This window comes from Engystomops pustulosus, chromosome 4 (assembly GCF_040894005.1).
Source record: "Engystomops pustulosus chromosome 4, aEngPut4.maternal, whole genome shotgun sequence".
NCBI lineage: Eukaryota > Metazoa > Chordata > Amphibia > Anura > Leptodactylidae > Engystomops > Engystomops pustulosus.
This window is the reverse complement of record NC_092414.1, coordinates 221,019,739-221,044,759: the sequence shown is the minus strand read 5'-3', so window position 1 is coordinate 221,044,759 and position 25,021 is coordinate 221,019,739. Positions and strand designations below refer to the sequence as shown.

The following is a 25,021-nucleotide window of genomic DNA, read 5'->3' as shown; positions in this document are numbered from 1 at the left end:
ACATTGCAGATGTTTCCGTACATCTGCTAACTTATCAGAAGACATGAGTGCAGAAAGTTGTTCTTCACAATAGTATGTGAAGAACAATATGTGTGAAGAACACATTGCAGATGTTTAACACAAGTCATTCTCCTTTTTGCAGTTCCACAAATATTCCATTGAATTAAAAAAATGAAGAAGCAGGACTGACTTCCTTATTTCTCAATAAAATGACAGATTTTATTGCAGAGCCTTGGTCCCATTGAAAAATGCTCGAGTCTCCCATTGACTTCAATGGGGTTCGTTATTCGAAACGAGCACTCGAGCATCGGAAAAAGTTCGACTCGAGTAACGAGCACTCGAGCATTTTAGTGCTCGCTCATCTCTAGTGACAACTGAACAAACTTCTCTTTGAGAGAAAGTTGTGTGGCAGGATATCAGTGCATCTAGACAGGAATTAAAACAATATAACTAGAAATGGGGAATTTGTTAAAAATCGGTTCGTCCAGATTCGCCAAATTTTTTTTTAATAATTTGATTCGACCCAAATCGAATCATGATGAATCACATTAAAAACCAGGTATTTCCTGGCTGCAGAGAGCCTGTAGTGTGTTGTAGAATGTTGTGCCATGCTTAAATATGCATATGGAGCGTGGTTTGGTCTTCAAACAATGCTGTGTTTTAGTATGACACGCACATGACAGCCGCCGCTCTTAGAATCGCTTCACTCTTCACTTCCATGTGCACTTACAGAGGCCAACTTCCCCAAATAAGCGCAGCAGGAACGCAGCCTGACAAGGTAACATCTGTGCCAGCTCGAAAGAACCCGAGCTGAGGGCCAAGATCCCACTATAGCACTCTTTTTACACTGACATCAGATGATTCCATAGATTACTACAGAACCTTTTCTGTTAAACACGGATACATGTAGAAACCCCCCAAAAGAGTGCAGAAGGTGTCGGCAGTAATTATGCATTGACGTCACTGATCATTTTGGCCTTCATTTCATCCGTCAGTGTCCGCTTTCAATCGGTCAATAATCTATCAGTATTGCTAAAGCCAAAAACAAACAGGAGTGAATCCAAATCTGAGATGACCAGTAAATGGGATACTTGCATGTCTTGTGTGTTCTGTATCCACTCCTGCTTTTGGCTATCATTCCTTCTGACAGATGAAATGAAAGGACAAAGTGAACTGGCTACTGGATAAGGGTAGAGCACTTAACTTCCTTCAGACATATACTTTATCCTCCACATGTAAGAAGATATACGAGAAATTTAAGACACCTAGAGGCCACACTTGGTTAGAGAAACAGATGGCAGCACAGAGCCGCCCATGAAAAGAAAAACTAAACAGATGTATGAATATGTCCTCTCCCTATAGATAAAAGGCCACCCTCTTACACAGCAAAATGGGAAAATGAGCTCACAGAAAGAGACATTAAAGGAATGTTAAAAGGAGCACATGGTTTCTCTAAATGTATAAGTATCCAAGAAAACATTTCAGAGCTGTGCTGGAGGTGTTAGGGTTCAATAGGAGATGTGTACCACTTGTAGTGGACCTCCAGCCCGAGATACAGGGCTACTGGCAATCCATAGTGTTGGAAATTAACCAAATCTGTCTTCCCACTTTGAAACTAGACCCAAAACTGATACTGCTATGGATCCTGAACCACACACTTACAGCACAAATGGATAAACTTGAAACCTTTTTACTAACGGCAGCAAAACTATTAATTCCTCAGCTCTGGTTATCCCCCACTGCACCTACTAAAAACATGTGGACACAAAAAGGAGAAGAAATTTACCGGATGGAAGAGTTGATCCATTGGGATCTGGGAAAAAGGGAGCAATTTCTCAAAACCTTGACAGCTAAGTTATTTATCCGGGGAGGAAGGTACAGAAAATCTCAAAATGTGAGAGCAGATATGTAGCAAAGCTGACAGTGTGTCATTGTGTGTAATAGGCATCTCATGGATCTCATCATCTCTGATCTATCTTATCTCTGTTTCTATGTGTCAAATACTAGTAGAATGTTCAGAGGGTAAATAAAAGTGTATATAAACCCTGGACTCTGATAATCTAAGCACATACATTGTCAGCTCACAGAACTACAGGGATTATAATGTGTCTGCTTAGAGACACTCTGGAATCTTTCACCGACCATCACTGATGGATAGGAGCTAAAACAGCAATAAAACTGAATACAATTGTAAAGTAAGGGGTTAAAAATTATCCATATTGCGTAAACATCGCTAGGGGATTAAAATTAGAGACTTTTCTTTTATAGAAAAACCCCTTCAAGTCCTTGGTGCAAAAAGTTGGCCAAGCATTGGACAGTATTTACTGAGGAGAATGTGGTTTGGTCCCACATTCCTCTGCTTGGTCAAGAATGTATGTATCCTCCAATCCTCACAAGACCTTCTACTGCACTCTACAGCTATCTGCTATTCTCACAACCCTTCTCCAGGACTTCTCCTGCACATCCCACCTACCCTGGAAATAGCTAGAAAAATGTGTTAGACTGCTCCCCCCCTCCGTCAAAACCTCCCAAACCGCCAAACCTGAGAACCCACCTGTTTAAAGGACATCTACCATTTGCTTTTATGCATTGTGAACCATGGACACCTTGAGAATGCTGTAGCTACACTGATGCAGAAACATATCTTGTTTAATTGATGAACCGAGTGGTTTTGCTGCAAAAACAATTATAAAATTATGATCATGGGGCTCTGGCCTACCTGTTGCTTCCCCCAGTATTCTCCTCTTACCGTAATTAGACTTGTCCTGCCCAGCATAAGCCAAGAACACATCATCACTGTGTTGTCCCTGACAGGCTGAAGTAATGAATCGCTGCTCCTTCCCCCAGTTGCTGTGTATGAGTCATCCAGCTCAGGTAGGTTAGTCCTGTCTGGACAGTTCAGGAAGCTCCGTGTAATGTGTTTATGTATTACAGCAAGTCTGCACCCAGCTTTATCAAAGACCTGCATTTTATAATTGTTTTATGAGCACTTGGTTCAGGGATTCAACAAGATATGTTTCTGCATCACTGTAACTACAGATTTAACAAGGTATGTTTGGTTCACAATGCATAAAAACAAATGGTAGATTTCCTTTAAAGTTGCCTAAAAAATGAAATAGCGACAACACATTGCACATTGTATGTTCTATAAATTATTTGTTTGTTTTTAAATTATAATTGACTGAAAATGATTTTTATTATTTTTATTTTGCCTTATTATCTAAATCACTGGAGACTCATCAAACAGTAACAGAGACATCTCCCAGGAGTTCTCCACCTGGTGTCTCGTCTTCATTCCCGACATAAATAATCTCCAGTAACGCTTCATGTGGCTCCACTTGGCCATGTAGGTAGAGCGCTGCTATCTGTCATTATTCATCCCCCCAAGAGATCTCAAGAAGAAATGCAATGAGAAAAATTTCTGATGTGAGTGATGTAAAGTGAGTTGATGAAACATCTGAAAGTGGATGAAGAGGTCTACGATATATTCAAGTTCAAATCCCTTTCTTCTAATACACGCAAAGAAAAGAAACAAGAAAACTGATAATAAATGTGCAAGTTGTGCTGATATTTGAATTGCATTTGTAACAGAATCACTAATTTTATACTGTTATATACAATAAAAGATGATAGAACCGAGGTTCTGTATATCCACCTCATGTTACTGTAACAAACCAGTCCTGCCCTGGTGAGTCCTGGACACCAAACCCTCTGGGGATGTCCTGGTGTATCGGACTTTAGACAATATCGGATCCTTTCCTGTACGTCATGTAATGTGCAGAGTGCGGCTTCCACCAATCAGATCTGTTTCTTCACACAACCCATAGATATTCCATTGGATTCAAATCTCGGAGCCATTGAGGTAAACGTAATCTATGGTGCGCTTTACCATTGTCATTCTAGTTTGGAAACCGGTTGATTTGACTTCCGAATACATAAAGAAAAAAATAATTAAGGGATAAAATGGTCGATTTGGTAATAAGTCACAAATGTGTCAATGTCATGACCTGTCACCAGGAGAACTCTGTGATCCATCACATAATCATAATGTTATTTATAAATATTATAAAAATGCCTTTTTGAATAAATCTTTGACTATTTACTATTTGATTTATTTCCCCTCTGACGAAACAGGTCGTGGTTAAAATGGAAATCACATTTTATGCATTTAGTTTTACTCTATTTGTTCTGAGGTCAGGGGGGGGGTACGTTTCCATAACACTACAATAGCACAGAGAGTGGTACTGCACTTTGCTTCTCCCTTGGCATGTCAGTCATGTGTTTTATGGCCGATACTCTGATCCACAATTTGGGTAGCTGTTATTCTAATTAAGACTGGTTATCGTTTACTTGAAGTTCCTCTACTTGTCCTACCCACAGGATGAACAATCTGACTGCAGTCAATGGATTTTTCCTTCAAGGATTTCAGATTCACCAAAACTTAAGATGGTTTCTATTCTGTCTTTTTCTGTTGATTTACTGTGGGACAATATGTGGGAACCTACTGATCCTCGCCCTGGTGTCCACCAGCAGGAACCTCCACACTCCCATGTACTTCTTCATCTCACAGCTTTCTGCCAATGACGTCTTACTATCCACAGATATTGTCCCCAATATGCTCCACATCCTACTGAATAATGGAGGGACCATCACATTTGCGGAGTGTATTACCCAACTTTATTTATTTGTTGTCTCAGAAACTTTTGAATGCCTCCTTCTGGCTGTGATGTCCTATGACAGATATGTGGCCATCTGTAACCCCCTCCGGTACACCTCTATCATGACCAGTACATACTGTGTGATATTGTTTGTTCTGTGTTGGTTGTTTGGATTCTCCATTCATTTAATTTACATCATAATAACAATAAGACTAAATTTCTGTGGCCCAAATATCATTGACCATTTCTTCTGTGACACAGTTCCCTTACTAAGACTTGCCTGTTCAGACACCTCCATGGTCCACTTGGTGATTGTTGTCATAGGCATTCCAGTAGTCTTCATTCCAACCACAATCATTGTATTGTCTTATACTTATATTGTTTTAGCTGTCTCTAGGATCCCCTCCACTACTGGAAGACAGAAGGCCTTCTCCACCTGTAGCTCCCACCTCATTGTGGTCTCCATATTCTACTGGACAATGTTCAGTGTTTATGTTGTGCCAATGAAAGGTCAAACTGTGACTGTGAGTAAGATCCTGTCCCTTCTCTATACTGTGTTTACTCCTCTCATCAATCCCATCATCTACAGTTTGAGAAATGTAGATATTAAGAAAGCCGTAGAAGAGATACTTCATAAACGTGTGATCTACTAAATGGTGGAAAATATAACACATCATTGACTTGTTACCGAAAGTTACCGGAAGCCTCATTCTCATACAACACCCCAAGTATTCAAAGAGTGGATCTGATGATGCTTGTGCATTCAACTTTGGCCAATCCTAAAAAAACGGGTATTACCAGAAGAAAGGGGAGGGGGTGGCGATCCGGACCTAAACAACCAATGATTGGTACAAACCTGAACATTGCGGTTGGGCTCTGCTCATTACTATTGAAGACCACAAGAATTATTCTAAAACAGTTTGTATCTTCCCAACTATCAAAGTGGAAATGTTTTCAGAGTATGAAAGGAGATGCAATTAGGTTTAGCGTTGGTTTGTTTGTAACAGAAAAAGTTGTTTCATTTTTCAAACACTGTGAGGGGGAGGCCGGATACTTGGGTTGCTTGGACTGTAAAGATAAATCAATAACATTTTCCATTTTATTTTATGAAACACATGTGTCCCATTGAAGTTAATACAAGACAGATACAAGATTGATACAAAAGAATTACACAGTGAAATTCCTTCTTTGATTTTCAGTGTTAACCTTTTAGTATAAATTAAATGTTAATATAAAGGGGTGTTCCCACCTCAACAAGTAAAGGATATTGTTTGAATAATGAAAAGTTCGGCAATTTCCCAATGTATTTTCAATATCAATACTTCACAGTTTTCTAGATCTCTGCTTGCTGTCATTCCATAGGAAGCTTCGTTGTTTATTTCCAGTGGACAGAAATCTGACCCTGGTCACACAGGTGCACGGCTCGTTACATCACACAGGTGCACAGCTCGTTACATCACACAGGTGCACGGCTCGTTACATCACACAGGTGCACGGCTCGTTACATCACACAGGTGCACGGCTCGTTACATCACACAGGTGCACGGCTCGTAACATCACACAGGTGCACGGCTCGTTACATCACACAGGTGCATGGCTCTGATTACTCTCTGTGATATAAAGAGCCGTGCACCTGTGTGACCATGGTTAGATTTTTGTCCACTGGAAATAAACAATGAAGCTTCCTATGGAATGACAGCAAGCAGAGATCTAGAAAATAGTGAGGAATTAAAACAGAAAGTATATTAGAAAACTGTATTATTTTTCATCTTACACACAATAGCATTAATTTGCTGAAGTGGAAATATCCCTTTAATATTGAAAAGTTACCTACAATACCAGGGGTGGAGCTAGGAGAGGCTGAGCCAATAGCAGATCTCTGCATGAGCCCCTCTTCCTCTTACACAAATATATACATATTTGTACAATCACACACATTTCTACACACATAGCATAAACATACATGGATTCAGACACTTCCTACCATTGCTCTAAATCCTAAAGCAATGTAAGATGGCCTAATGATAAATTAATGATGACCATGTGTCTAAACAAAGAGTCTTAAAAAAACTCCAGAGAAAAAAAGCAAAAGACAAAAACTTTGAAGATCTTGTAAACCATTCCAAAACACAACCAATAAATTTCTCAACTATATCAATGGAAGATACTATTAAAAAAAGAACAAATTATTCTATCTACGGCATTCTATTCCCTCTATTCTATTATTATCTAACATGGTAGGTGATGACAATAAGAATGGGGATTTTCAGGTCCTAAATTTATTATCTTATATTTTCTTTACAGGAAAAATTCAGGTTCTTACTAAAGGTCTTTCTTTTGAACCTGCAAAAAATGTGATTTATTTTGTACTATTTTAGATGTGAACTCACTGCACTTGTTTCCCCTTTGTCCTTCCGAATACCCTTTAGAATAATAACCCTCATCCACAAAGCTCTGCATAATGCTGCGCCTCTCTTCGCTCATATCAGTCTATCACCCAACCAGTGCTCTTTGATTTGCCCCAGTAATATTAGATTAATCTCTACCTTAATTCGAACCTCTCATGTACGTCCCAGAAAATATATTTGAACACTCACACATTTATACACTTCTCGCACATATCTGTCCCAGTAGCTGCTGACCACACAGGGTAAGGGCAAGACAGAGATTAGAGATGAAAGATCCCTTGTCCTTTCATTCTGCTGTCCCCTAGTCTTCCCCATCTATTCTTATCTGAGCTGCGGGCTCATCTGTGTACTGTGGAGGATGTGCTCTGTTATATACATTTTATGCTGTACTTGGTGCACATACCCTGACACTGCGGGCCCCAAAGCAGCTTCTATGGCTGCTACCGCTGTAGTTATCCCCCTGGATCCCAGAGATAACCCTCCTGCCTTTTACCTCATCAGCCAGAGATAACTGACCATAAAATGGTTTCAGATAGAGGGTCATGTGATCTCTAACTGTCCATGAACAATCAACAGTTAGAGGTCACATGACCCTCCATCTGCTGCCATTTTATGGTCAGGAATGTCTGGCTGACAGGAGGCTTCACTTTATATATCAAGAAAGTGGAGCTGAACTATTAATACATGTATATTGGTAAATTACCTAATATCCGACTCCCCCCCACACCACCACTTACACAGACATTACAAAAACATGAGGTAAATTGGCCAACCCCTTTAATATTTCAGATCTCAGGGGGGGTTGATGGTAACCATAGACAGCAGCGTAGGCCATCCCCATGGCCAAGGGAGGCTGCACAAAGCATAACCTGAGGATATACAGAAGAAAACAAGATACCAGGTGCAATCACTATTGTCTATTGAGTCTCCACAGATCTTATCAGAGGGTGAATGTAATAATCAATCAATTATAACTGAATCCCATGTAGTAAGTTATTATAGAAATTAGAAAATACAATAAAAAATTTTACTTCTACATGACATTAATGGTAATGGTGTGGTTGTCCGGTGGCATCAGGAAGCGAAGTATCATCACGGAATATCTCCCCACGTGGTTACAGCACAAGCAGAAAGTAAGCGCGGAGACTTCTGCCATGCATGATTGTAACACTAAGGACGGCAGGGATCAGGAAAGCAGAGCAGAACTATTAATAGATGTATATTGCTAAATTACCTACTATCCTGCCCCCTGCACATTACACATTACAGAAAACAAGAGATACCTGATACGAGTAACATAAGTTGGTTTGGGAAATATAATAAAATATCTCTCCCAAAGCTCTGAAATATATTTTAGTTAATACTAAAAATGTTTTTTCTTATGATTATTTTACTTAACATCCTGACACTACATTCAGTATTTATTTTTTGTAGTACTTTGTTCTTGACATGGCTCCGCCTCCACTGGCTCCGCCTCTTCCTGTAATGCACTGCTGACTTGTTTCTTTATTTTCTTTCTTTCCTGTCAAAAATGAAAGTTTTTTTATCTTTCATTATAGACATTAATACCCAATGCAAATAATACGGGATATGCCTCTGGGGGAAGGGTCCAACTCTGGGGACCAAAATCTAGCAACTGCCAGTGTCCCTGAGCTGCCATATTGTTAAGACTTCAGAATCATTTGCCCTTAAAAACTTTTGCCGCTGACATGAGTTTGTCTCACAATCATGTGATTTCATTTGATCTCCATGCAAACTTATGTTTTCCTGTTCTATGTAAACCATAGCTACATTAGAGAATTAAATTTAAGAAAATCTCTTTAATAAACACCAGATACTCATGACTCGGAGGTTCTTGGAGTACCTTTGCTAGATACTTACCACTGTCAACAAGGTCAATAATTCTGGAGACCATCTGATTCAAACATCTTGACAACACATAAAATATGCACCTGACAAAGGCTCGGGACCTGAACAAAAACACGTATTGTTCAATAAAGGAAATTATTCATTCCAATACGACTCAGTGATCCATCACCTACACATATAAAGCAGCTCTGCCCTGGCTTATCAATAGTTAAACCACTGTTAGTGATAATATCTCTCCACTCACCTTGCTGCTCTGTCTTGTCTGGATTTAAGAGTTTTGATCCAATAAGGTCCTGGAGCAGGGACTCGGCCGTCACATAAGAGGTCTTCCTATCTTAGGCTGCCTTAGACATACCACTCAGTAAGCTAGTGGTGAATTCTGTCGTTTTGGTAATCTGGTAACCTTGATCCTTTGCTTGTATTCTGACATTCCTCCTGCCTTGTGATTTTGTCCTCTTGGTTTTGACCTGGTTCTGGTGACTTTTTTGCTCTATCTTGTCTTTGTCTCCATATGTTGCACTTTTGGCACAGAAATAGAACATTGACTAGCTTTCCTTTACTGTTTAGGGTTGGCAAGGCAATTAGGCAGGGATATGAGGAGGAGAGTTTAGTGTCACCTGTTCATCCCTGCATAATTTCACCTAAGGTTTCCTGAAACCCTTCTCCCATTTATAATATAACCACCCTCATATCTCTTCAGACCTGGAATTTCTCCTATATCCTCCTATCCTCCTATGAGAGGTCTGTGCTGGGTATCAAATTTATGTGGGATCACTGCTGGGGAGAAGACAATGTTGAAACTCTGGTGGTGGATGTACTTTGTGGTATCCAATGGCTGACTGCCACTAGAAATACAAACAGACTTATAATAGTAAATATGAATGTATGATTAATTATTAATTAATGGTGTATAATTATAATGAGACCAAGGACATATGAACGGCATTTTTATCTCAAAATTTGATCAATCACATTGCTTCTTGTTCCTATTAGGAAGAGGTCACATGACCGCACATCAATACATTCAATATCTTATTCTTAATATTCTGTTTCCTCTTTTATCCATAAACTGCTTTTACCTTTCACTTTAAGAAAAGAAGCTTTTTATTTTTAATTATAATTCCCTAAATTTAGTTTTGAATAGTTTTAGAGCTGCACCGGGGTGTTTCAAGGGAATTTCTAATAAATACGATATATACTCGAGTATATAAGGGAGACCTTTTAAAGACCCCAATGAAATAAATTAGCCCCTATTTTTTATACTTGGTGCTCAATTTGTCAGTCTCTGTCATATTAATAACTGTGGAGAGTTTTAAAATGGAACATTGTGACAGGTCAAGTAATATGCCCGGACATCCGGCTCAAAATCTCAGAACAGGAAATTTCTCAACTTAGGCAAAAAAGCTGTAGACCAAGGTTTTTTGGAGGAGAACAACCTTTACTTCAATGGAACTCACCTAGACATATTATTCTGAGGTTGTTATGGAGTTTTGTCATGTCCTAAATGTGTGTTAGAGATGCAGAACTGGTTAACTGGTTAAAATATGTTTCAGTCACAATTATGATCACCAAAAATGTGTGGTTCCCTGTATTCACACACACTACAGACTTTCACGCTTTGTTCATGGGTTAAGACAGTCATATGCAACCAGTGCTGCATCTGTACGTTTCCAAAATCTGGATGGGAGACGAATACCCACCTGGATCCCATTCTGTCCTAGCACCCTTGGGTGGGGAGATAAGCAGAACTCCTAATGGAAGCCTATTAGCAGTGTGATCATGTGTGATTTCCTAGCATACTGAGGCCTGGCCATATCCGATGACACAAGTACAAGATGACAGTGTTTCAAATCAGCTCAGAGATGACTGAGAGTAAAGTCTGAGCAGAAGAAACTGTTACTGAGAGCTAATGGGAATTGTAGTATCCTGTGTTGGCGATCTTGGAGAGAACTGTTTTAGAAAGCCTGTTTTAGAAAGCCCTTGATATTTAGTGAGTTAATATAGTTTCTCTGGATTTGGTCAGCACTTCTGATGCAGGTTTAAATCTAAGGCACTCTGATTGCCCAGAAAAATACTGTATTCATGAAACTTTCTCTAATATGCTCGAAACAGCACACAAGCACACAAGTCTATAAACACCATATAAAGACCTCAGTCACAGCTGAGTGTTGTCAATATTAACAATAAAATTTATACAAAGTTCGGCAATATTCAGACGAATGTATGGGGGACGTACATGTGGCCGCCCTATATACGACGTATATGAGTCCCCCATACACTTCAATGGCCTTGCGGCACCGTACAGGAGCAGTATGTTGCAGCACACATGCGGCACCGTACAGTTCCGTAGCCCATAGAAAGATAGGACATGTCCTATCTTTCCACAGAATATGGCGCCATGCGCTGTGTATTCCTATGATGAGGGGTGGGGGTGAGCAGCACTCTCCTCCTCTCACCCGGCGCGGATGTATGCCCACTGTACTACGTGCACGGTGTGCATGTAGCTTTAGGGAGTAATAATACAAAGCTGCAATAAAGGAAGATGAGGGGAGAAGGGGTGAAGGGGATTCTTATCTAATTTTTGGATAAAGTATCATTTTTTGGGGGTGGTAGTTTCAGGACCCGCCCATCAATCAAAGAGAATAAAAAAGGCACCAGCTCCATGATGCACCACCACCATTCTAAATATACAGCCAACATTACTAAAGTTAATCTTTCTTCTTTTGAAAAGAAACTGATGAAATCTAGTAACCCTGATTTGGTGATGTAACTAGTCAATAAATAAGAGCTGCATTTATTTAGTTTAACACAATTTTTGAGAACTACATTGACATTAGTAGAGGTACTTTAAGTGTAAGAATTATTTTATGTATAGTTTTTTACGAACTGAATGTTTTTGTGCATTTTTTACAAATTTATGTAAGGGTTAATAAATGTGTATCTAAAAGGGGTGGAGGGGGAGGACATAAGCGGCTTTGCTGTGTTTGTTTTCTATTATTTACCCTGGTACCATTTAAAGTCACAATGCATAGGGCTAACATCACATTTATTTACCACCCACCCAGTTCATCATCAGAAAATAAGAAACCGTATATACATGAGTATAAGCCGACCTGAGTATGAAACAATGTACCTGATTTTAACACAAAAAATTTGGAAAACATACTGGGGCACATTTACTTAGGGTCCGTCGGACGCATTTCCGTCAGGTTTCGCAATTTTTTCTCATTTGCCCTGAATTGCTCTGGGTTTTTGGGGCACGCGATCGGATTGTGGCACATCAGCGCCGGCTTGCGTGAGACACAAATTGGGGGGTGTGGACGTCGAACAACCCGACTGATTCGGACAAACCGTGGAATTTAAAAACCAAATTGTGTCACAAGATCAGCACTCACATGCACCGGGAAGAAGAAGGTGAACTCCGGCGGACCTCAGCAGAGGAAACGACACATGGAGGAAATTGGACGCACAATCTTAGTAATTCGCAGCAGCTCCAAATCCTCGTCAGACATTCCAGATCGGCGGTGTCAATGGGATGGGTAAGTAAATGTGCCCCATTGACTTGAGTATAAGCCTAGGGTAGGAAATGCAGCTATGCTAGTCTTCAAAAATATTTCCAATAGTCTCCCCTCTTGAATGAAATGTCCAGCAGACTTCCCCCAATAATAAAATTTCCAGCAAATTAGTTCTCACACTTCGGCCTGACCCACGGCATCCTCTTCTCCCCGCAGAACATCTTGGGGTTCCCGGTCCATGTGCTGAAAAAATTGTGTTTTACTAGAGTATATTTGGTATATGATTTAATGACTGGTCAACTAGACCCCAGACCTTGCAGCTAACACAATTACTTGACCTAACTTGCTCTTACAAGTAAATTCCAATCCGTCCTTCCCACAAGAGAGGTGGCTTTTAAAATGCCAATTCCCTATTAGAGGAACACTCCAGTCAAAGCTGATTCATTGAATTATACCTTGTGCAGGACCGGTAGGGAGGAGTGAAAATCAGCCCTGCTCCTCCCTTCAGGCCCTACACCATGTAATGAATTAGTTTTCCTTTAAGACTCATAGTTTATTATAATGTGTTGTATTTAACGACTAATCATTTTTTACATTTATTTTATTTTTATCAAAAATTTCATGTGCACATTCATGTTTTGTGTTGCAAAAGATTGTTGAACATGTAATCAATGTAGTAATTGACTCAGAAGATTAGATCTCTGGAGACTCATAAAACCGTAACAGAGACGTCTGCCGGGACTGATCCCACCTGTCGTCTCGTCTTCATTCTGTACATAAATATCCCCAGGTGTCGCTTCATGCGGCCGCACTTGGCCATGGAGTTGGACTGCGCTGCTGTCTGTGTGTTATCGGATCCCTCCTCGGAGATCTGAGAGCTCCAATTTCTGATGTGAAATGGATATCGAGAACAAAGAAATACCTGATGTGAGAAAAATAGGGAAATTGTTATATGAAAACGGAATAATATCCCGGAAAATTAGTTTTTAGTCACTTCTTGGAATTCTAGGCAATTTTTTTTTTTTTTTTTTTGTATTTACAGTATATTTAGTTTAATTTTATTTTTTATTGATGGAGTTTAGTTTAATTTTAGTTTTAATTGAGGGGGTTTAAAAAGAAAGCAGGTAGGCATAATACCCCCAGTTACCTACCTTGCAGGGGTATATGCATTAGTAAGAATCTCATGACCTGAATGCCGCAATGCAATGGTAACACGCATGGAACCAGTCAGTCCAATATACCTGATTAAGCCTTTCAGGGTTGGGAGCCAAAGTATTTATTAGAAATCCAATTGTGAGGCCAAGTTTTCATCTAATTTGTTAGGGCATGAATGGGGGAGGAGATGATCATCTCTCAACGGGAAAATGAGAATTACCAAACAAATGAACAAAGTCAAAGGACAAGCGGGAAGCAGGAAGTTAGTTGGATGGGAATTGAGTGTACACAAGTCTATCCGAACACTATTAGTGATGAGGGTCCATATAAGGAATTTTGCAAAGTCCTATGGAGTCAATTAAGTAAGAACGAAATGTTTGTTAATGCAATTGCAATAACTACATGAAGTCTTATTTTCCCTGTGCAGCCTGTAGGATCTGGGATCACCCAGTAAAGGTAAAGGTCAGATTTGGTTTGAACCTTTAATCTGGCTGTACAGATGCAAAATACGACTACCCCTGTACATATAGTAGGCTGACCACCACCCGCAGGGCTGTGTTAGGTAAAGAAGCAATGTAGACCCTCTGCCCGGCACCTATCGCTCCCCCACTAGTTGCTAACATGCCCATTGCAGGTTCTTTGTTCGATTGGACAGTGACATAATTCCCATTGACTACTCTACCATTGACTCTACTCTTCATACAAGGAATCTACTATGGTTTCCCATAGTGATTGGCAACACGTGTCCAGAGTTTAATGGATGATCTTGATCATGATCTAGTTTTTTAGGCATCACATTCTTTTTATCCTTTTTAGCCTCTCCCATCACTATTCAGTTCCCCTGTCAACAATTTCAAAATTGCAATGTCATGTCAATGTCATATATATATAAAAAATAGAAAATTAATTAATACTTCTCAGTTGAGAAACATCAACGTTGAGGGAAATGCAGAGAAAGCAGGTTCCATGAGTTGCAAGGCTTCACTAGTGATTGAGTCATCTCTTCGATGTGTATCCTGTCATATGTTATATAATGGAGTGATCAGAAACTCTACTTTTATAAGAAAAATGATACATTTCTATCTGCTCTACCCACAGGGGAGAAATGTAACTGTAGTCACTGGATTCTTCCTCTTAGGATTCCAAAATCACCAAAATATAAGAATTTTCCTGTTCTGTCTTTTCCTCATGATTTACTGTGGGACAATATGTGGGAACCTCCTGATCATCGTCCTGGTGTCCACCAGCCGGAGCCTCCACACTCCCATGTACTTCTTCATCTCACAACTGTCCATCAGCGACATCCTATTGATAACCAATATTGTCCCCAATCTTCTCCACGTTCTCCTGAATAATGGGGGCACCATACTTATTGCTGATTGTTTCACTCAGTTTTATTTCTTCTGTGCCTCGGAAACATTTCAATGTTTCCTCCTGTCGGTGATGTCCTATGACAGATATTTGGCCATCTGTAACCCCCTCCGCTATATTTCTATCATGACTAATACATTGTGTGTGAGATTGGTTATTATGTGTTGGGGGTTTGGATTTTTTATTATTATTATTGACATCATAACAACGTCAAATCTCCACTATTGTGGCCCAAATATCATCGATCATTTCTTCTGTGATGTTGTCCCCTTAATGAAACTTGCCTGTTCGGAAACCTTCATTTCTCAGTTGGGGACATATTTAATAGGGATCCCAATTGTCCTTATTCCAACTACAATCATTGTTGTGTCTTATATTTATATCATTTTAGCAGTTTTAAGTATCCAATCCACTACTGGGAGACAGAAAGCCTTCTCCACCTGTAGCTCCCACCTCATCGTGACCTCCATATTCTACTGGTCTATGTTCAGTGTTTATGTTGTCCCAACAAAAGGACAATCATCAACCATCAGTAAGATCCTCTCCCTGCTCTATACTGTGTTTACTCCTTTCATCAACCCCATTATCTACAGTCTGAGGAATAAGGACATTATGAAAGCCGTACAGGAGACACAACGTAAGCGTACAGGACGGCAAACTATAAAATGGTAAACGACAAAAAGGTATGAAGAGAATGAAACTGTAGCTTCCATTTTGAACTGATCTACTTGGTAATTCCCTAATTATTATACTTATTATAATTCCATCATATATATCATGTACGGATGATCACTGGCTTGTTTGTATCATATCATAATGCAGTTTGTTATCAAATAGCAACACCTGTAGTTAATACCCCTGAACTTGTGGTGTGACACCCCAATATTTTTGTTAAGACCTCCCATAATATCTAAATGCCCCATATACATAAAGCTTGTGTCAGATCTCTCTGGCCTTTCTCCTCCCTGTCTACTATTTCTAAAGTCTTTGAGGAGAAAGTTCTTGCAGTGATCACAACTAGAGATGAGCGAGTATACTCGTCCGAGCTTGATGCTCGTTCGAGTATTAAGGTACTCGAAACGGCTCGTTGCTCGGACGAGTATTTCCCCTGCTCGAGATCGAGCATTTAATTAAAAAAACACAGTGAAGAACAATGTAGAATAGAATAAAAACAGTGAACACTGTGAACACAGGATGATTTAAGTGAAAAAGACAGTGAAGAACACAGTGAAGAATAGATTACAGATGTTCGGCACATCTGCTTACTTGTCGGAAGATACGCGCGGAACGGCAGCAGGGAGACATAAAGCAGCAGGGAGACGTCAAGCAGCACGGGGAGACATCGGGCAGCACGGGGGAGACATCGGGCAGCGGGGAGACATCAGGCAGCACGGGGAGACATCGGGCAGCACGGGGGAGACATCGGGCAGCACGGGGGAGACATCGGGCAGCACGGGGGAGACATCGGGCAGCACGGGGGAGACATCGGGCAGCACGGGGGAGACATCGGGCAGCACGGGGGAGACATCGGGCAGCACGGGGGAGACATCGGGCAGCACGGGGGAGACATCGGGCAGCACGGGGGAGACATCGGGCAGCACGGGGGAGACATCGGGCAGCACGGGGGAGACATCGGGCAGCGCGGGGAGACATCGGGCAGCGCGGGGAGACATCGGGCAGCGCGGGGAGACATCGGGCAGCACGGGGAGACATCGGGCAGCACGGGGAGACTTCAGTGGAATAAGAGGAGCGGATCCCGGGACAGCGTATCACCCCGACAAGTAAGCAGATGTGCCGAACATCTGTAATCTATTCTTCACTGTGTTTTTCACTGCAATTTTCACTTAAATGATCCTGTGTTCACTGTTTTTATTCTATTCTTCACTGTTCTTCACATCCCGACAACTTGTCGGGAGATAATATACGCGCGGAACAGTGAAGAATAGATTGCAGATGTTTGCATACATCTGCTAACTTATCAGAAGACATTCTTTTTCAATTAAATAACACATTTTATTCCTGAACCATGGTCCCTTTGAAAAATGCTCGGGTCTCCCATTGACTTCAATGGGGCTCGTTATTCGAGACGAGCACTCGAGCATCTGGAAAAGTTCGTCTCGAATAACGAGCACCCGAGCATTTTAGTGCTCGCTCATCTCTAATCACAACCAGTTGCGATAGCTATTTTTGAGGTTTGACTACTAAACTGTCAAAGGGGTTAATCAGAGTTCTGGACTGTAGCACCAACCAGCTTGAGGGTGGCATGTAGGCCCTCCATTTACACTTCGCTGCCTGGAATTAATTTCTTCTGGCTCTTGTTTTATTCTGCTATTTACTCAAGTTATCTTTGACATTTTCCTTTTGTTACGCTTTTCTGAGAATATCTTGGTTTTGACCTGGTTATGAGTAGTCTTTTATTGTTTTTCATTGTGTCTATTTGTCTCTATATTTCGCTGAACAATGACAAGTGTGGGGACTGCTACACAGTTTCCACTTGGGATTTAGAGAAGGTTAGGCAAGTAGGCAGGGACAGAGCTAGTGGGCTACTCAGGGCTCATTTTTTCACATGGGGAAACACATAGTAGTTGCTACTTCACATCCATTTATATCATATTTACTTTTTTAAGATTCAATAACAGTGTTGTATAAACATTAAGGTCAGAAACACCAACGCATCTCAAAATATCCAGTTCTTATTCATTGTACCAATTCTCTTGTTTTCACTCCAATTGTGAACTAATATTAGGCCATAAATATGATAGGTTTATAATATTTTTATATTTGAATATCATTATTGACTTGAACTGATACCAAAATTAGGAGGTGGTGTGTTTCCTCAGGTTTGATTGATCCTAAGTCCTAGAAACTGGATGAGGCTATTTCCATGGCTGTTACAATTATTACAAATTGTCTTGGTATCCATACTCCCTTCCAAACGGTGCAGTAGTTATGTCAATTTTGCAGAAAACCACCCCCAAAGTATGATGTTTACACCCCCATGCTTCACGTTTGGGTTGGTGTCCTTACAGTTGCACTCATCCATCTTCTTCCTCCAAACCCAGCAAGTGATATTGATGCTAAAAAATTCTATTTTGGTATCAGCTGACCACATGACCTTCTCCAATGTTTCCTCGGGATATATAATAGTCAGTGGGGAACTTCAAATGGACCTGGACATGTGCTGGGATTAGCAGGGGGCCCTTACAAGCCTTGCATCATTTAATCCATGACAGCATAGTGTGTTACTAATAGTAATCTTTCAGACTGTGTTCCCATCTGGCTTTAGATCAATGACCAGGTCCTCTGTCCTTTCTCAGAATGATCCATAGCCCGTGAGATGAGATCTTGCATGGAGATCCAGATCGGGGAGATTGCCAATCATCTAGTTTGTCTTCCATTTTCTAATAATTTAGTGAACAGTTGTCTTCTCACCAAGCTGCCTGCCTATGTCCCTGTAGCCCATCTAAGCCTTGTGTAAGTCTGGCAACAATTTTAGGGGGAAATAAAGGGCCACGATATGAGGGGAGGTGAGGGGCACAATATAAGGGAGGGGGCAGAATATGACGGGGAGATGAGGGGCCACAATGTAATGGGGAGATAAGAGGGGGATACATAATGTTGATGAGATGAGAGGGGCCACAATATGATGGGGTATGCGAGGGGCAACTGTTTGAGGGGGAGATGAGAAGGGGCAATGAAAGACCACAATATGAGGGGGAGATTATAAAGCCACAATATGAGGGCGATATAATAGGTGGGCAACAATATGAATGGGGTATGCGAGGGACAACTGTTTGAGGGAGAGATGAGAGGCCACAATATGATTGGGAGATGAGAAGGGGCAATGAAAGGCCACAATATAAAGGGGAAATTACAAGGGGTCTCAATTTAGGGAGAGCTGGTGGAAACAAATATTGATATTACTAAGAGGTTATACCTAATCCTAAACACTATGTCCATATTTATACAATGTGATTGAAATGTGTATTAAAAGCATAACAAGTGTTTTTTTTTTTTATTTTAACATGGAAAACCCCATGTTTCTACTCACCAAACAGAAGCATTTATCTCTCATTAAATCTGTGTTCACTGAGGAGAATCTCCCGATGTGCTTTAAATAAAAAAATAAAAATTTTAAAATCCAATTTGATTGCATCTTGTGATCATGGTCTTAGGCTGCAATTCATCCTTTCAAAATCAATTTTTTTGCAAATAAGCTAATGAGCTTGAGGGTCTACCTTAGCCCCTCTGTGATTTGGCTTTACAGGCTGTTACATTGGCTCCCCCCCCCCTGTGTGCACTTGTGTGGTGAGAACTTCTTGCCATATTCCCAGTGTTGAGGGTGAGACAGTGTAACAGCCTGTAAAGCCAGAAAACATGGGGGCTGGGGTATTCAGGATCCATGAGGAAGTGCCCCTGGTTTATAATGATGGATTTTAACGGAAGAACCAAGTAAGAAAGGAGGAAGCCATTTTCTCAGAGAAGATATTGCATATTCCAAAGTATTTTGTAGCAACTTGTACAATTGTTTTACACAAAGTTTTTTGAAACACTTAGAACTGCTGGACACCAGATGACAAAAATATATACTTGTATATGCAGGTGCGGATTAAGACTGCGGTGGGCCCGGGGCTGTATAATTATTATAGCCCCTACAAGGAATTTACTTCTGGTACTAGAATCAGCTTTTTGGGGAATGGAGGATGTGTCCCTTCTTCCTGCTTTCAGTCTGCGGTTTCAGGACTTTTGGAGAATAAAGGTCCTGAGATGGTTCTTGTGTACATGTGTATTGAGAGCATAAATAGATGTACAAGGATTCCATGGGCAAAAGTCCTTTTGAGAATGAAATTTGGTGGGTGGGTTTTGCGTGGCAATGGGCCCCCAAGAAAGCGTGGGTCCCGGGCTATCGGCCCAACTGCCTATATTATAATCCACTACTCATTCAGGACACAAGGTACAATGGCAGCAGATTTCCAACATGACATAAAGAATGATACTTCATAAAGAACCAAAATAGTAGAAAAAATATCAATATCAACGTTCAGTAAATAAATACGTATATAGGTTCCTTCCATGTAAAAATACACATTTGTTTGTTTATGATGGATACAGTTTTATACCTTTTTAATTTGCTTAATTTTATTACTATAAACCCTTACAGATTTTCTCTCGGATGACTAATTAGACCTCATTCCTGACTGTACATTGGGGAGACTGTCGGAGCCTCTCTGGGATCCCCAGATGTATAAGACTCCATACATGAAGGTATAAAATTGGTCAGGTTGTGCAGAATTATATCATTATTATACCATTTTCACAGGTTACTCTGTTTATGTGAGATTTTAGTTTTGAAGAGTAAAAATAATGTTATCTGCCTGAATATTATTAACAGCAGATAATGTATCACAGAAATCAAAGGTGAGTTTCTTTTTTTTTATTTTAAACATTAAGCATTAAATATATATTTTCTTGTGTTTTCTCGCTTTTAATTTTCCCCATATCTTTGTGTTCCATTATACACAAACAGACAGTCGATAGACGAGGTGAAGCTGGTCAGGTTTTATCTCCTTATAGGCCTGGAAAATAACTTTAAATTAAATCTGCAGTAAGATCAATGCACCATCCATGTCAGAGTTGTTTTTTGACTGCAATAGGCGGCTTATAAGGCATTGATTCATCTCACTATTTTGTGTGTGTGAACTGTGGCTGGGATTCTGTTGCTCTGGCATGGATTGCACCACACCCAGCTCCTCTACAGCCAAGGCCTGGCCTGCAAGGGTTATTAGAGTAATGGATGGCTGGTCCAATTGACTGCTGGGGGCAGCGTACAGGAAATCCTTTACTTACCTGCCCAGCCCCATTACACTGGTTCTACTAGTTTCATCCTACCTTTTCCTGATTATTGTGTTTTATTACTTTGCTATTTTGTGAATCTGACCTCTGCTTTGTTTTCTCGACCTTCCTCTAGTTATTAGATTTTGCGCTCCATCTTGTTTTTGACCCGATTCTGTCCAACTTCACTTGTTTCTCTGTATCTGTTGTTTTCCCTTTATGTCTTGTGTGTTTAGTGGTTTATCAATCCTCTACACCATCCAGCAGCTGCAAGACAAAGTACGTCTTCCCTATGAGCTTGCAGGGTCTCTCAGCATCTGTTAGCAGGTTCCTGAAAATGTATTAGTCCTTATGAGGGCGGCTTATCTGCTTTAGGCAGGTCTGTAGCCTGCACCTACCCAATCTGACAGCTGGCGCTGGTCTGGTTGTGGCTGCGCTGAACAGGTATCTGACAATCAATTTATTATCCACTGAAATATTCTCCAGTTGTGCAAGGGGTTAAGCTTTAGCCTCCTCTCCTTAGATCTGTCTTCTGCTATAGAAAATGAAATAATACACTAAGCCTATGTCAAATATTGCTAAGAACTGATAAGAGCGGATAGTTTTACCTTCTTCTCCATTAGACTATGTCTAGTCCCTTTACTAGCCAAGATAGCCTTAGGATCGTAATAATAATAATAATAATAACATCCCTTCTTATATTCTGTATCTTACTCGTCTCATACAGATGAGGTCTGGTCCTGTTTGGCCCAGTCAGCACAACATTCAAGAACAGGCCTCCACCAAAACACAAGCCAATCCGTGGCTTCTCAGGTCTTTTTTCCTAAGGTTCATACAGTGTAGACCCCAGAATAATTTTTATCAGAGGGGCCCCAGAAACCCTGATTTTACTTTATATTTAGAAATACTGTAACGTTGCTCTGCACTGATGAGGACACATATCCTGACAGAGATTTCAGAAACTAATGGGTCTCTCTTTTTTAGCATACTCTTAATTTTCCATGGAAAACTGTACAAGTCAGACCCCATATACTGTGTCTGTGTCTCTTGAATCAGACACAGACACTCAACCTATTGTCCAGATGGTCTTCACAAATAATATCACCTCCATCTTCCTTCTGGGATTTCCTAATCTTCAGAACTTCACATTTTCCTTCTTCTCCCTCCTGGTTCTTATCTTCTGTGGGACAATATCAGGAAACCTTCTTATCATGGTCTTGTATCTAGTGAGTAAAACCCTTCAGTCCCCCATGTACTTCTTCATTACACAGCTGTCATTGTGTGACCTCCTGCTGACCACAGATATTGTCCCCGTCCTTCTTCACACTGTCCTGTATGGTGGAAGTACAATGACTCTTATTGGCTGCATCATCCAGTTTTCTTTTTTTGCTACTTCTGAGTCTTCTGAATGTCTTTTCCTGTCGGTGATGTCCTATGACCGGTATCTGGCCATCTGTAATCCCCTCCGCTATCCCTCCATTATGAATCATAGGTTTTGTGTGACCTCGGCAAATGTTCTTTGGCTGCTTGGATTTGTGGTAATGTTGGTCTATGTAATTTCTATGTGTAACTTACATTTCTGTGGACCACACGTCATTGACCATTTCTACTGTGACTTTGAACCAATAATGCAGCTCTCCTGCTCCGATACATCCATTATTCACACTCAGATTCTTGTATTGGGATCTTTCGTTGTTTTGGTGCCTTTTATAATAATAGTAACGTCCTACGTGTACATTGTCATCACCATCTTGAAGATCCCATCCGATACCGGAAGACATAAAGCCTTCTCCACCTGTAGCTCCCACCTCATTGTTGTCACCATATTTTATGGGACATTAATCATTGTTTATATGTTTCCTACAGGAGGAGAATCAATTTTCCTGAATAAAGGTTTGTCTCTGATGTATACTGTGCTGACCCCACTGCTTAACCCCATCATATACACCCTTAGGAACAGAGACTTCAAAGAAGCTCTTAATAAATTTAAACATGTCTTCTAATACACATAAAAAGTTGTATTTCCTCCCACGAAGACAAGTTTCTTATATGTACTCAGGTAAAATAATAACACATTCTCTAATTCACTGCTATTAAGAAAAATCCAGCATTTCACAGATATAATTCCAACCTGTCTCTATCAGTCCTGGGGTACACAATTTCAGTTGCCCCTAGACACGACCGCTTAACTTCTGACTTAAGGTTGGGCGCCATCGTGGATGAGATTGTGCAGCTGAGATTTCTGTCTCTCTCTGCTCTGAGCCTGTACCACACCCCCTTCATAGAGCTCAGAGACACTCACCAATCACATCCTGGCAGCTCATCGTGAGCAGAGAGTCCACAAACTGCAAAATAGAAGGAGATAAGTGATCCAAGGGGAGGGAGAGGCATGTATATATCTGTGAGATGTAGCAGAGCTAAAAGTGTAACAGTGTAAAAGTCTGTCAGCCTGTGTTTAATAGGTATCATGCATCTCATCATCTCTTATCTGTCTTATCTCTCTTTCTATGTGTCAGTGTGTTGGTACAATGTCAGAAGTCATATAACATGATAATCTCACAAAACTAGATGAGGCATAATGTGTCTCCTTAGAGAGGCCCCGTCCACACACTGGGATTTTGCATTGAGCAGCCTAGGGAGAGATAGGAAATAAAACAGTAATAAAACTGAGTTAAATTGTAAAGTAAGGGGTTAAAATGATCTTTGTTGTGTTAATATCACTAGGGGATTGAAATGTGAGAATTTTCTTTTGTGGGAAACCCCCTTTAAGAAAGGATTGAAGGCTATTAACAATTTGTATGAAACTGAATTTAAATAAAGTAAATGTTTGTAAACAGTGAATAAACCTAGTTACATGTGCACTGTATCATTGTTTGTTAAGAAGTAACAGAGACAGTAATTATTTGTTTGGTAGAAAGAATTATATACATATATACATATGGAAGTGTATCCAATGGCCTGTATAATTAATTCATCTAGTGGTCACATGGTGAGAATGATCCCAGTCATGGATAAAACTGTAGCAACTCATATAATATATATAATATAATGGTATGCCCTGAAAATAAATAGAACACATTGGGGCAGATTTATCAAGCAGTCTGAAAGTCAGAATATTTCCAGTTGCCCATGGCAACCAATCACAGCTCAGCTTCCATTTCACCAGTGCTCAAGAATATTTTAAAGGGGAGCTATGATTGGTTGCCATGGGCAACTGGAAATATTCTGACTTTCAGACACTTGATAAATCTGCCCCATTGGGTTAACTAATTACAAATAGGCGTAAGTAGGTAGCGAAGACGGATAACGAGCAGCAGCATGAGGTAAAATACGTACAGATGTTACGTGATGGAGTTATTTTGGCTGGACATATGACTACAGGAATAATTTCAGAATTTGGCCCAATTAATATTGAGGACTCAAAGATAAAAACTCCTTTATACCCCTCAGAATGTTTCAGCCATTATAACCTTCATCCAATTAGTAGACAGGGAAATTAGTAAGTTTCAACATAACCTCTGTTTAGGTCGAATCAAAACCCACTCTCTTCCTTTACTAAGAATTGGGACATTGGGCTTCAGCGGGCTAATAACGGCGGCCCCCCTTGTCATCTTGTCATCGTGGATAAGAATGATTACCTTAAATAATGCTGTAAACAACTTTATGGTATACAAAAAACTCACATCTGATCCCCTACCAATTGTCACAGGCAAAATCCCAATTACCATCAATTAAAAATCTAGAAAACAAAACCAGCACTGAATCTACAGTCATGACCATAAGTTTTGAGAATGATACAAATGTTAATTTTTACAAAGTCTACTGCATCAGGTTTTATAATGACAATTTGCATATACTCCAGAATGTTATAAGTGATCAGCTTAACAGCAATTCATTGCAAAGTCAATATTTGCCTAGAAAATGAACTTTTTCCCCCAAAACACATTTCAACTTCATTGCAGGCACCTTAAATGGAGCAGCTAACATGGTGTCAGTGATGTCTCCAGTAACACAGGTGCGGAGGCTTATGGGGACAGGGCTGGGGGACAATCTGTCATGATTAAGTAACAATCACGCCACTGAACACTTTACAAAAAGGCTGGTGCTTGGCATCGTTGTTTCTCTTCTGTTACCCATGGTTATCTCTAAAGAAACACGTGCAGTCATCAATGCACTGCACAAAACTGGCCGAACAGGGAAGAGTATCGCAGCT

General features: G+C 40.4%; 3 protein-coding genes across 3 annotated transcripts; all 3 read left to right on the top strand.

Annotated features, from left to right (window-relative positions):
* The first annotated feature begins 4,381 nt into the window (after positions 1-4,381).
* On the top strand, positions 4,382-5,311 carry LOC140128686 (olfactory receptor 11L1-like). The gene has a single exon (XM_072150385.1). The coding sequence runs from the start codon at positions 4,382-4,384 to the stop codon at positions 5,309-5,311; it is 930 nt and encodes a 309-aa protein (XP_072006486.1).
* An 8,469-nt stretch (positions 5,312-13,780) lies between these two features.
* Positions 13,781-15,648, top strand: LOC140128685 (olfactory receptor 5A2-like). The gene is made up of 2 exons (XM_072150384.1): positions 13,781-13,867; positions 14,704-15,648. The coding sequence occupies exons 1-2, from the start codon at positions 13,781-13,783 to the stop codon at positions 15,646-15,648; spliced, it is 1,032 nt and encodes a 343-aa protein (XP_072006485.1).
* Positions 15,649-21,890: 6,242 nt separating this feature from the next.
* LOC140128684 (olfactory receptor 11A1-like) lies at positions 21,891-22,811 on the top strand. Its single transcript, XM_072150383.1, has one exon. It carries the CDS (start codon positions 21,891-21,893, stop codon positions 22,809-22,811), a length of 921 nt encoding a protein of 306 aa, XP_072006484.1.
* Positions 22,812-25,021: the final 2,210 nt, after the last annotated feature.